The sequence below is a fragment of the Phalangium opilio genome, unplaced genomic scaffold, assembly GCF_054372755.1.
Source record: "Phalangium opilio isolate 3A_F unplaced genomic scaffold, DU_Popi_V2 ptg000011l_1, whole genome shotgun sequence".
Taxonomy (NCBI): domain Eukaryota; kingdom Metazoa; phylum Arthropoda; class Arachnida; order Opiliones; family Phalangiidae; genus Phalangium; species Phalangium opilio.
The window spans coordinates 982970-996593 of record NW_028324147.1 but is presented as its reverse complement, the minus strand read 5'-3'; the positions used below and the strand labels follow the sequence as shown (position 1 = coordinate 996593).

Here is a 13624-nt window from a genome sequence, read left to right as displayed (position 1 = left end):
AGCTTCTTACAAATCTATCGTTTCCGTATTGTCACCTAGTTGTAGTAACACATTCCCATACCCTACTTTTTCCTTCATTCCCCCTCCCCTCTACCCCTTCCATTGTCCGATTACGACCGTAATCTAATTAGTTGTTGGGGGGTCACTCGTAGTTTTTTAACTATAATATACTCCGAGTTGTAAGACTTTACGTTAATTTCCAGCGTGAGGTTCAATCAATGACTGACTGAGTGGTCGCGAATTGAGATCTCGAGACATATTTTAATTAAGAGTATTTAATTATTAAATTAATTAATTAATTGGGATGTATTTCGAAGATTCGGAGGAAAGTATCGAATTCGTACAAAAGTCACGTGGTTGTTTATCGTGCTTTTGTTCGGGAAGAAAGAATGGAGGTCAGAGTTCATTTTTAGTTTCATTTCCTTTTAAATTTAATCCAAATATTATGTGTTAAAAGATTTTTATTTATTTAATTAATTTATAAAGTTATGGTATAATAGGTTTAGTAGTGTTTATAGTTACTTTTACCCTCTTACCTTACCTTTATATGTCTTTATCCGTATTCTTTTCTTCACGTAAATTATAATGAAATTCGTCGTGTTTACAAGATATATTCCTTATGAATGTATAATTCTTCTTTTATTATTATCTTGTCTCTTACGTAAATATATAACAAGTTTCTATCTCTTACGATCTTCTCATCTTTTATCTTTCCGAGTTAGTAGAATTTTCATCCTCCGGTATCACGTTCCAATTTAATAAAGACGCTGCTCCTCTTCCAAAAACCCCAAACTAGTGATAGATAATCTATTTTACTCCCGTCAGAAACTCGACGACAAAAACCGTTTCTTTTTAGTTTTTGTCTTTGTCTTTATTGATTCTATTATCCACAGTTTCGTAAACTAATCAATTTACGCTTTTAGATACAAAAATAAAATAATAATAATAATAATATGCGTCCTTCAAGTTGTTAAGAGACTATATATTTAAATTTAATTAATTTTGTTTATGATAAAAATATTATATATTCCAAATTTAAATACTGCATTTTTTGACTTCGCCCCTATTGGGTAGCTTCTCCCTGGACAGCCGCGCAATGCGGGTTAAACATTTCTACAGGGGCCATAGAGTTAACCCGGGATCGTTTCAGCCTGGATGTATGCTTCACCCACTTACGCTTTTAGTTTGTAAAAAATAAAAAAATAAATGGAAATATTATAAATAATATTTAAAGTTAATGCAATTCAGATTAACATTCACTTTTCCTTTAAACTGGGTGTGTGTTATATCCTCTTTGGCGCTCGGATACGATCAATAGTTTTGTTCTCACGCATTTTAGCTTTTCGTCACTCGTGCAGCTGCCCCCAAAAATCGTTATTAGAATGTTTCTCCTCGGGCCACGAATGGGGGCGCTCTATGTCAATCCACGCCCTCTATTTTTTCTCCCCTTCCCCTTCTTTTTGCGTTTTTCTCCAAGAAGATATTGACGAGAAAATCGTGACCGTATACCGTACGTCTTTTGGCGCCCAAAGCGAGAGCATCGTATAGTCCTTACGAAACCATTCATGGCACACACGAAAAAAAATCTCTCATTTCCTCTTTTGCAAACGGGTTACGTTATGTCCCTGAAATTTTGGGGGTCTTATGATTTTCGTTGTATAATATTTTAGTACTACACTTTGAGCTTTCTTGGTTTGTACAATGGTTCTCCATTGGAAAATAAAATCCTTAATATATATTTTTCTTTATTATGCTGCAAGAAAATTAGTCCAGTAAGATTAAAATTACAAAAAAAGGGTCCTCTTTGTAATTAGTCTGCTTCTCGTAAAGATCAGTTTCGATTAGAATGTAGATCCACGTCGCTTACATTATCGCTCCCGTTTCTCGGTTCGCTTCTAGCCGGTATTCCTGGCTCTCAATTTGTACCAAGTAAGGTACCAAAGTTAATTATAAAAAGTCCAGAAAGAGTCTCTCTTTTTTTGTAGTCTCTCGGTATAATAGAATTAGCACCGTTTTCCATTTCTCAATCAGAAAGACTGTTTCGCCTATTCGCTTTAAAGGGCTAGTCTCACGTTGTCAGAGTTTATACAAACCTGGAAAACTCAGGGAAATAAATAGTTGACAAAAAATAAAACCTCGGGGAATTTTAGAATTTTTAGTAAAATTCAGGGAAATCAGGGACATTTTTGAGGTTTGAGTTGAAGGGGTTGCATCAACTTTGTAAAAACTACTCCAGTTTTTATTACTTCATATATGGGAAAAAACCTGGAAAACTTAGGGAAATATATGGGAATAAACCAGGAAAACTCAGGGAAATTAGTTTTCCAAAAGTTGTATGAACCCTAGCTGCAGGTTGTGATAATTTCAGAGACGACTCGATTCGACAGAAGTTCAGTATAAATGGGACTTGTTCTTTAATAAGAAACAGGAGTCGGGTCTGGGATATACTTGCCCTTTAAGAACGTAATATGCACGTGCTGTTGTAGATGTGTATTTCTTTCTTTCTTAGTAGGGCTTCCAACCTTTGTTTAAAGAAATTGGCAAGTGCGTTTGAAATTATTGATGTAGCCCATTTCCTATAGACGCGGCGCGGCGCGGCCTATAAGCTAAACCACGTGACTTTTAATTTGTACTTGTAGAGGCGGAAAGAGAACGGAACTGTATAATGTAGGCCTATACCGCTACGTTTAGGAGACGCCGAGTCGCCCGCCAATCATGGTCAAAATTGCCCGGGCCCCCCTTTTTCCTTTCAATGTGGGGCCTTTTGTTATAATGCCATGTAAGGAGCTTTCGATGGCATTTTTATGAGCTTCACGTCTTCCTTCTTAAGATTTGATTAGGATTATATACTCCTTCAGTGACTTATCGACCCCAAATTTAATAATAAATTTTCTTCTTTCTATGTGTGGGAATGTGACGTGTATCCCCTCAAATTTATATAAAAACTTATGGGGCTATTTCGTTTTTGATTCTTTCTATTTTATATCCTGACAAGACGCTAAGAGACTATATACGAGGAATAAGTCATCCCGGGGATTTTTCGTTTTAAATATTTAATTTAAATAATTAATTTCGGGCGTATAGTTTGACCTTTTCAACTATGACCCTATTCTTCGATATAAGAGCTTATCCGTCGGTATTTTAAAATTTATTTTATTAACTATTTATTTCTTTTTTAATTAAATTAAACTAAATATAATAAAATTTAATTTCAAATATTACCCTTTGAAATCGAAATAAATAAATAAATAAATATGAAAGTTCCGGAAATATTAATTAGCTAAACAAATATTACTCGTTAAAATTTATTTCATTTTTATTCAAATTTATCAAAATTGAAATAATAATTTCCCGTTTGATTAATTGCTTATTTTAAACCTCAAAATTACTTCTCCGGGACAAATTATTCACGGATATAATTCGCCTTCTTTAATTTTTCATCCCAGCTATCGAGTCTACGGGGGCGAATATCAGAGTTGACTAATTGAAGAATTCTTGTGTTGGTCCATTTTTCCTTCTTTGTATAATTTCAAGAAAAGTGTCAAATTCCTTAAGGCGATACATCAAGCTTTTATTTATTTTTCAGTCTTTATAAAGGCGCGGTGCATGTTGCTCGTATATTCGCTCTTTTACGAGTACCCGATTATTGATTGGCCTTCGTGATGTAACGAGCGTGCGAAATTATTTAGGCAACATAATGTCGGTATTAAATTATTTTAATTCGGCGAACCGGTCCCACCTAAACTTGGAATCTGGCAAATATTCGTTGTCCAGCGTAATTTTAAATGACTTAAATTCGGCGGGTATGCTTTCAAAGACAGTAAACAATCCCCTCTACTTGGTATTCAGCAAATGTTTTTGTCTGACGAGCATTCTAAATTATTACCATGCACCATAGTAAATTTTGTTGCGAAGTTAATATACTGATTCGATAAGCGTTGTTGTTGTTGATTAGTAATCCACGCACCTTTCAGAGACATAGTAACAACCGTGCATACCAAACTATACTCGAGATTAGGCAAACATTCACCCGAGACCACGGCTATTTGCCGAGTACCGAATATACGCGTCGTCGCGCGGCTTGATCTCGACGTCTCGACTTTCTGACTCTAATTATTATATTGCAAAGGACATATAGAAGAACCCTTTAGAAAGGAGCATGGATGGAGTGACGGGGGTAACTCGCTTTCCGTCTAGTTGCACACGGAGAATACGAGGGTTAACTCAAACGGAAGGCGATTTAGGCTTTTGCAAAAGGGGGATGTATGTAAAATAGGCTCTCCTTTATCCGAGCCACAACATTGTAACTCTGCATTTTACCATTTTACAACCTTAGTTTTTGGATAAGATCTTTCGCCTTTGAGTGGGTGCTGGGTTAGAGTATGCCACCATTCAACGCTTGGAATGATGGAATTCTGAATTTTACCAGAAGGGGATAATAGAAGAGAAGTATTATATACTTCTGGTTTACAAAAATCATTTAATTTGAATATATTTGATAATTTCTTTGGCATTCGAGTGGATTAAAACGTCATATGCGCGTGAGATCTTTGAAAATCATTCGTTATGGATTAGCTAATTTATCAGGCGCATTCTTAAACTTTAATTTATCAAAATTATAAAGGAATTTTGTGTATAACATTACGTATTTATCCTCGGTTGGGTAAACCGAACTTCGTAATTAACGAGTGTAGCTATAGTCTCGGGCATTGAGCCAAAATATTTGTGTTTTCCATCTTTGTTTGAGAGCTCGGAAGGGTTCTTAAGGAGTTTTGTCCCGCGAGAGATTCTTGGGATGCGGAGATCGCTAGCGTATCCCCTCCCTCATGCGGACCTACTAGAGCCTACTCCAGTTTTCCAGGCTTAAAGCCGCGGCCGGCTCGGCTCCCCATTCGTGGAGCACGCGCTAAACGAAACAGTCAGGCCAGAGAGTGCCTCGCTCGCTTATATCGGAAACTTAAGCCTCGCCTTATACGCGGGGATGCGGGCCAAGGCTTAAAAAGAGTACCCTACTCTCTTTCTAACTCTAACTCTCAGCTCGCGGAGAAGGAAGAATTGAGAAAGAGCTACGGTTGCCATGGCAACTCGCGCGGCGGGCATTACAAGGGCTTGCCCCGATTAGAACTTTATTATTATATATTTATATTTCTATTTAATATAACGATATATTTCTACATCCCATAAATTTTTTTGGGAATGCATTTATCTCGGATGGTAACGAATATAGTAATATATATTTTTAAGAAACATATTTGAGACTGTTTGGGGGTGAGTTTTCTCTCAAAACCACCCCCTACCCCAACCACTATCTCTTTTTGTAATATTTTTCGGTGGAGATTTTAGTATTATATAATTATTGTTATTGTTAAAAGGCTAGGAATTCCGTGTCGACCGCGGTTTTAATCCGGAAGGATTTGGTTTGTTTAAGGTGTTTGTTGATTAGGGATTTTTGTTTTTTATATCGTTCGCGTTTCGGGGTCCGTTTTTGTCGGATCTCCGGGACCCTGATACCGTCTAGTTGTGGCGCGCTTTAAGTTTAAGGATATGCTGCTCAAGCCTAAGAGGAAAATTGGTAAGAACTTGCAACGATTTTGTTTTTTTAAAGAAAATATATTTTAATTTTTTTTTGCAATATTTAAATTAAGGTATCTTGGAGTTTTGCTATATTAATCTTGAAATTTTTGGGGTTTTTATGAGGAAATATAATTTTTGCATATTAAGGTGTATTTGAATTTTGCTATGGTAGTCTTGAAATTTTTGCGTATTTTTTTTTATGCATTTAAAACGCGAATATTTGAAAATATGATATATTTTTTATCGTTCCCATATTTTCTTCCATTCTCTTATTTATTTATTTATTTATTTATTTATTTATTAAGTCGATACCATCAGATTGACGAGCGAGATAAGCCGCGGCGGTTTAGGAACTCCACCCACAGGCTAAACAATTTGCGCAAAGGACCTCATATAATTCGATAGCCTGCCTTCAATTTGTCCCCGCTTTATTTAAGGGTTACGAGTTAGTTAGGACATATTAAGGACACAAAACTCGCTATTTTAACGATCTAGAAAAACGATATAAAACTTCAAAATCCCTGGATTTTATTTAGCATTAAATATTCAAAAACCTTTGTACTCTCAATCTCAATCCGATTGTGAAACTTTACGTATACATTTTTAATTTATTTTAAGTGCTGTTTTTTGTCCCTAACGCTCTTCGTGCATATATAGATTAATAAGTTACGCATTGCAGTTTTCCTTGTATTATAAATTTGAAGTACTAAACTCTAATCAATATTGTATATAGGCGTTAACTATTTAATCTTTGGGACCTGTTTTAGTTATCCCAAATTTAGCTACCTGAAAGATTATTGCAATATACTAATAATTTTTTATTTCTAAAATATAAATTTTGCAATAAAAGAAAAAATGAGAAAATGTTAAGGGATTTTCGAGGCATCAACAAATCTAACGTCAACAGAAAACTTTATCAGTCAACAAATATTTATTTATTCTTTTGTCAGCTGGTTTCGTCTTTCTTCCGAGTCGATCGATCCGAAATCCCCAGTTATTTTGCATTTACGTATGATAGTAGCGCGAGACAGAACTACAACCTTTCTCTACCCATGGGTCAGGTACGCTTAAGTCAGGCGTCAAAGCACGCCCTGAATGTGACACACAGTACACACTCTGTACACCTTATACATATCTATTCTTGGAGAGTTAGGTTATGCGCGGCGCGGTTTCACCATAGGTCAAGTTTTGTCGCATTTTGGAGGGGACCACCACCAAAAACTAAATTCCTTTGGTAGAGAGAGAGCTCGGACTATATAGTCTTAGATGTAGGAATATATTTATCCCATCCTCGTAATTCCCATTAGGACAATTGCAGCGTGCCGCCCGCAAATTCCGCAACTGGCAATTTATCTAGTGAATTAAGACCCCCCGAAGTTTTAAGATCCCTTATCTATGTTATTCGTGTTAGTAATTGCTGTTTGCTATATTATAGGTAAGAAGGATTTTCGGTAACTTTAATGGATACACACTTTTCTGCCATGGGCTATATCGTAAAAATAAATATGGGTCCCGAGGAATTCTGGGTACCCGCGGGTTAAGGTTTGCTATAGTTATAGTTGCCTGAAATTGCACCTTGCCCATGAATTTCTCACGGTTATACGTATTACATTTCCCTTTTCGTAACATCGAAAACTCGTTCGTTTTCAATGAAAGATTCCTTCCGAGGGGCTAATCACTCTGAATTTCTGAAATTTCGCGTTATACCGTTTAAACATTTTTAGCACTGTAAATATGAGGGTTTTTAAAGGTTTTAAGTGTACAATAACGATCAGAGTGACTGTCCCCTCGGTTTCTCGCCAAAAAGGGTTCTTTTTCTTTACGAGTTAGAGAAATGGGCTTATGGTCTTCCCGTCCATTCGCTTAGGAGCTTTATATTTATTCTCAATTCACTGAATCTTACACGAAAAAGTCATTCGTACCGGCCCTTTGCGCTTTCCAAAAAACCTCTTTTAGGCTTATCGCGATTTATACAACTCAATTTCGTAAATATGCCAGGCATATATCTATTTCCTAAGTAAGGTATAGCTTCGTAAATATCGCTGAGCTCCCTTAATACCGAATATACTTGTATGATATGGATTTCAATTAAGCTATAATAATCAGGAATATCTGAAAGGATTTTGCCTATATTTTGTTTACTTCCCAAGGAATCCCACAGAGACTAGTGTAGCCAATCAGAGATATTGGCGGTGTTTACCAAACGTGGGTACATATTGCTAATTCTATCCAGTTAAATACCTTGCTGGAAGCAAATCCTATTGATCTTAGTTAGATATTCTAAGTTCGAATATGTTAATCATGAGATGTAATTATACTGTGGATATTTCCACATTAATTAAATTCAAGTATTACGACACGTAGGCATATTAGAGATATAGATAAGAGTTACGATTAAACTCAAAAGTAAATTTTTATTTGCACGTGAGCTTTTTTTTTAATTAGAGCGACATTTTAATTAAAAGCTATACGAAAGTATCATCTTTCTTATCAAAAAAAAAATCGTAAAGAAAAAATATAATAATTATTTGACCTTTGAGATTTTCCTTGATATCTCTTCATTATTACAAAAACAATTAAAACGGGCTGCGTTATCAATACCTTCGGGGATGACTCAAGCTGACATCGAAACGAAAAGACGATAGAAAATAACGAGGAAGACCTTAAGACCTTTTCTTTCTAAAGCACCCATTAAAAAAGAAAAAAATATTAAGCCTGAGTTAAAGGGCTATTGAACTAACCATACCATAAAGAATAAACATTTTATAGGAGTAGAAGTATATATGTCATTGCTTCTTCTCTCAATTTAATCCGACACTAAGAGAAAGTTATCTGGTGGTCTAAGGGAGCTACTACTCCTCTTATATTAAACCTCTTTGGATGGTGAAAGGATTTCTTTGTATAGATAGCATTTTAGAAACTTGATGGGCATTATTTTTCTCCAAAAATTCGCGTTGAAAAAAGGCAGTTAATTTGAAGGCAATCTAAGACTCTTAAGGAGTACACGGCCTAGCAACTCCTCTCCATTGAAAAATACCCCGTTTTTGGTGCAATTTTCTTTACCTTTATCTTTTCGTTTTTGGTAACGTCTTTTTGGTCCTTTCATTTTAAGGGAAATTCAGGGGTTTTTTTTGCTTCTTTCTTTTAATGAAAAGAGAGTCGGGGTTCCATTGTTAGCGAAGGTCAATCGAGCTTCGATCGGCAAACGTATATAAGTGATGCTGCCGCTTACTCTTAAGACACCTTACCTTACCTTACGTTGAATTCCTTTTTGAATGGCGCGAATTTTCGTTTAGAGATTTAATGGGGCTTGAGTGCTTCGTCACGTGGTACAGCGGAGGTTAGCTCGGTTGATTGTAGCTAGAAGGTTGTCCTATTACAAATTACGAGGATTTTTGGGTTCTAGAGTGCTTTAAGCTCGTATCTTATAAATATAAAGTGATTTCTTTGTCGTTACAAAACATTTTACAGGGTTCGAATGGAACCTGGATAATAAGTCAGGGATTTGGGAAAAGGTCAGGGAAAAAGTCAGGGATTTAAAGTTTCTTCCTAAAATGGTAGGGATTTCGTTTGACATATCAAACCATGATTGCTTTGAGCAATGCCCAGGTGTCTTTATGAAGTGGACTCTGGTAAACACCTTTAAATGGTCAGGGATAAGCTGGAAAAGTCAGGAATTTTCAATATAAAAAATTCGTCCGAACCCTGTAAAATTTAGGTTGTATCCATTGGTTTTATGGACTAACTTGCTAACTTTGTTGTTGGTTAATATTTTTTTGCTCTTAGTTTAATTTTGTATATGGGTAGTAGCATTGGTTCGCGGTTGGCTAACGAGGGATGAAGCGTGTAGAGTTTTATCCTTTCCAGATGCTCCCAGCTGCCATCCTTTAATAAGTAGAAAAGTGTATGTACACTTCAAAAACTTAGAGCGTGCAATCACGCAACGCGCCGCCGTAATAACACGTGTCTTTTGCCGCGCTGCAGTTATTTTTAAAAGTTTTTAAGTCCTATTGAGATATCGGGGCGCGTGCGAGCGTTATTCGTTTGTTGGCCCGCGTCATGATTTTTTTAGCTTGGCCGTCATCCCGAGGAAAGATTGGAAGTCTGCTAAGCCTAATTGTTATTACAAGAGCCCGCGTGCAGTTCGTTTCCCGTCCGTCTATATTTTACTCGGTTCTTAAATTAGAACAAAATAATCTCGAGAGTCTTTAAGCTTCATTGATTCGTAACTACGTATGTGTGCATCTTTTTATTCTGGTTCTAAGATTTGGGATTATCTAAGACTGGAGTATATAGATCCAATTTTTAAGTATCATTTTGTAGAGGATATTTAGGGGTTATGAGGGATTTTCACGGACTCGTTTTAGACTTGGGTTGTTATTGTTATGACGTTTCAAAATTGGGGTGCTGTATAACCAAGTTTTTAGTGCGGTGTTGTGTAGAGGACTTTTAGGGTTGCGAAGGATTCAAAGGATTTTCGTGGAATTGTTAAATTCGAGGGATACGACGTTCTCTAGTAAAAGTTAGGGAGCTTAAAATTGTCCTTGCAATTAGGGAATTTCATATCAGTGTATCGTAAGACTTAATATTGTTTATAAGTTGATGGTTTTTGTAATTTTTAACCCCACTGCATTAAAATTAGTTAGAGAATATCTGCAAGAGTTAGGGAGAGAAACAAATTTTAAATGAAAAATGTGTGGTACTTCTGGTGTTTATACCAACGCGAAGATAATAATTATCTCTCTCTCTCTCTCTCTCTGGAAACATTTTTCCATTAATTATTAACCAATTAAAAAGTCGATAAGTAAGGCGATCCCTGATTCCGCCGCCTAGGAAGGTGCACCGTGGTATCCGTTTTTAAAAACGGGAAGCTAATGGCGTAATAAAATCCATCGGATTTGAATCGATCATTTTTTGCCTTCTTCGTCGTCCTATATAACCATACTTGACCATAAAAAACCCATTAACAAGCTCTATCAGAGATAAGCTTAAATATTATATTTCTTTTTTAACTCCTTCAAGTACTTAGAAGAAAAAAAACCTAGATTTAAGGAAGAGAAAAAGGAAAAAAAATATGATTTATTTAACGGTTAAAATTTTTATCGATTGAGTAAAAAGAAAAATGTTTAAGAAAGTATATGTATGTATATATATGAAGAAAAATAAAGGTAAAAATGTCAATAAAAAGCAAAAATCGAGGACGGGCCCAACACCCCCAAAGGCCCCCCCCCCCCACTTATTTGCATTTCAAAATAGAGGATGAAAGGACTCGGAAATTTTCTTTGTCGACCGTCTCGTTTAGCATTGTTTGTTGTAAAGTTGTCAATGTATAATAATAGATGCTGACAAGGTGAATATAGTTTAGATAAAATTATATAACATAATTTTTTTTTCTTTTTTAAATAATTCAAATATCGACAATTTCTAAACTGCCTTTTTTTGGGGGGGGGGGTTCGTAGGAAGCTAGCTAGCTAAGACACGATAAGCCTGGAAATATCTTGGAAATAAATTAAGTTTTGACCATGCAGAAGTATATAATACTTCTCTTTGATAGAAGTGTACCAGGGTAATTGTAAACTGTTTCTTCCGACATCGTTTTATTTTACATTTGGAGCTAGGTTACATACACGATAAATAGTTATTCTTCTTCTATTATCCGCTTCTGATTTTGGATTAAAACTTGGGTATAATTCGAAGAAATTTAGTCTTAATTATGTATGAAGTCGAAATAGTTGTCGGATATCAGAACCATACAAGTTAGAAGTACGCGTGTTGCTGCAGCTCCTGTCGTGACCTTATAAGCTCCCCTCCTCTTACCTGTCAAGAAAAAATAAAATAATAAAAAGCGAGACCATGAATGCCCTAATGACTTTTATCACGTCATATCTGTTTATTAGTTACCTGCAGATCGACCATCCTCAGCAGCCCGAGCGAGAGATCTTCAAGTATCGTTATGTCCTTGTGTGAAATTTAGACCAGGAGCGTATTGCCTCGGTAAAGTAATATTAAGGCGCGTCTCACGTATTTAGGGTTAGGCGTTGTTCACGCGCTTCTACAAAGAATAGGTATATATACTATTTCCAAAGCGCATTTTCATCGGGTCTAGATCGAGCAGCCATAATGGTTTTAAAATGGAGAAAGGCGTCGACTCCCTCCCTAGCTGCATGCTGCAATAGTAGACTTAAAGTCTGCCAGTGTAGATGTTCACGAGGTAAATGACCATACGGCGAGAATACCATAATCGTTTTTGGTTGGGGGGGGGGGTCTAGAAGGGGTCGGGTTTCTGCTTTTGATAAGGTAGTCGGACTAACTGCAAAGCAGAATAGAAGAAATGACTACCTTTGAACAGTAATTACTTTGAGAATGAATAATTAATTTCTTATAAGTGACCTTGATATACCACAATGAGAGATACAATTTTTATAACTACAACCCACATACGAGTTTATATTTAAATAGAGGTTAAGTTCTGAAATTAAATTTAGGAAGACCTTGATATACTAGAGATAATCGTTTAACGATCATCTGATAGTTTTTATAAGACGCTTGATATTGGGGTGCGTCAGTCCATTGTTTCAGGCGAGAACATTGATTGCTTCCGCATTGCAGCTCCGACCATTTTCTTCCACCGTTTCGTTCGTCTTCTTGCCGTTGCCGTTGCGGAATCGCTAGACTGTTTCCCCCGGGTCTTTGGTTTAGGGTTCCTTTTCTTAATTCTCGCCTTCTATAAGGGAAAAGTAGCATTACCGGACCGGACCGGACCAGGCGATAAGCCGTTAGCCGAGAGCCAAATTGTGTATACAGACATTTATCCACTTTATACTGAAAGGCAAAAAGATATACATTGTTATTAATGCAACGAAAGCTTTATTTATTTATTTATTTGATGCGAGAAGCTAAATTCTATTAATTTTAATTAAATTGCTAAGCCTATTTGCCGTCAAGTATTTTCATTCCTCATGCTCCAGGGTTCATACAAACCTGGAAAACTCTGGGATTTATAATAAAATTCAGGGAATTTAGGGAAATTTGCTAGGTTTGAGTAAGTTTGCTCTGAAGGGGTTGCTTCAATTTTAAAATACCACTCCCATATATGGTAAAAAGCCTGGAATACTCAGGGAAATATATGGGATAAAAACCTGGAAAACTCAGGGAAATCTGTATGAACCCTTAGGTTTCTTATAACAAATTATCTTCATTAAATCCCAGAGTTCGAGAACTACGCGAAAATAATTTTGCCATCCATGGAAAATACCATTGTAATCTAAGATTGATTTTAAAACTTAATTAAAATGGTAATTAGGTTTAAATATGCAAATTAAGTGCGGTTTTTTTTTTCAATCCCCGAATTCTGCCTGAAAGTACACCCGTTTTTCGGTATCTCTCAAGACATTAAGCTTAACGAGTCTACTCTCGTTATATTCGCAAATTCCTTAAAAATATGGTGTATGGCACCGTATATTTTAAGTCAACTAAATGAGGGTGCCCTTGGGACATACGGGGCTGCTTATAAAGTATAACGGCGCGACAGAGCGAGTCTCGTGTCTCATTTTGGACCCCTTTGGGCATCTGGGACCCACCCCCCTTTAGCCCCGCTTCCCCGCTCTGTATCTCAATCGATAAGGGAAAAAGCATTTTCTTTTGCCATTTGGCTGGAGTCCCGCTTGAGTTATTACGTGCACCTAAGGCAGCGCGTTGAAGTCGACTCGTTTGACATTACAATGGATGAAAGATTTCGTTGGTTTCGCTCCATGATTTTGTTAAAATTATTAAGAGTCGGATGTATATCATTATTGTTATTATTATTTGCAATGTTTGTATTAAGTTCAAAGGTTAAAAAGTTTTCCATGGTTAAGTTTATAAGATATGTTGAATGATAAGTATGACATTTCCTACACTTCGTAATGCAACTGAGAGACTTACAGCTCGAGCTAGTTCAAGGGTGAACGACAATTAAGCGAGTCAGTTAAAGTCCTAACTACACTCGGTGGTTAATTTTGCAGGACTTCCATCTAGTTCCTATTCAGTCTGCATTACTAAGCCGAAATTT

General features: G+C 36.3%; 1 protein-coding gene across 7 annotated transcripts in view; it reads left to right on the top strand.

Annotated features, from left to right (window-relative positions):
- The window catches only part of LOC149709698 (voltage-gated inwardly rectifying potassium channel KCNH6-like), an 89465-nt gene that overhangs the window by 6712 nt on the left and 69129 nt on the right, over nucleotides 1-13624 (top strand). Inside the window, exon 1 of one of the 7 annotated variants that reach the window (XM_089857469.1) lies at nucleotides 4502-5572. The exons of the other annotated variants lie outside the window; for them this stretch is intronic. Within the exon in view, the coding sequence (XP_089713595.1) occupies nucleotides 5545-5572 (28 nt within the window). The 5' untranslated portion in view covers nucleotides 4502-5544. Of the gene's footprint in view, nucleotides 1-4501; nucleotides 5573-13624 lie in introns of those variants that run through there. 7 annotated transcript variants of the gene reach the window in all.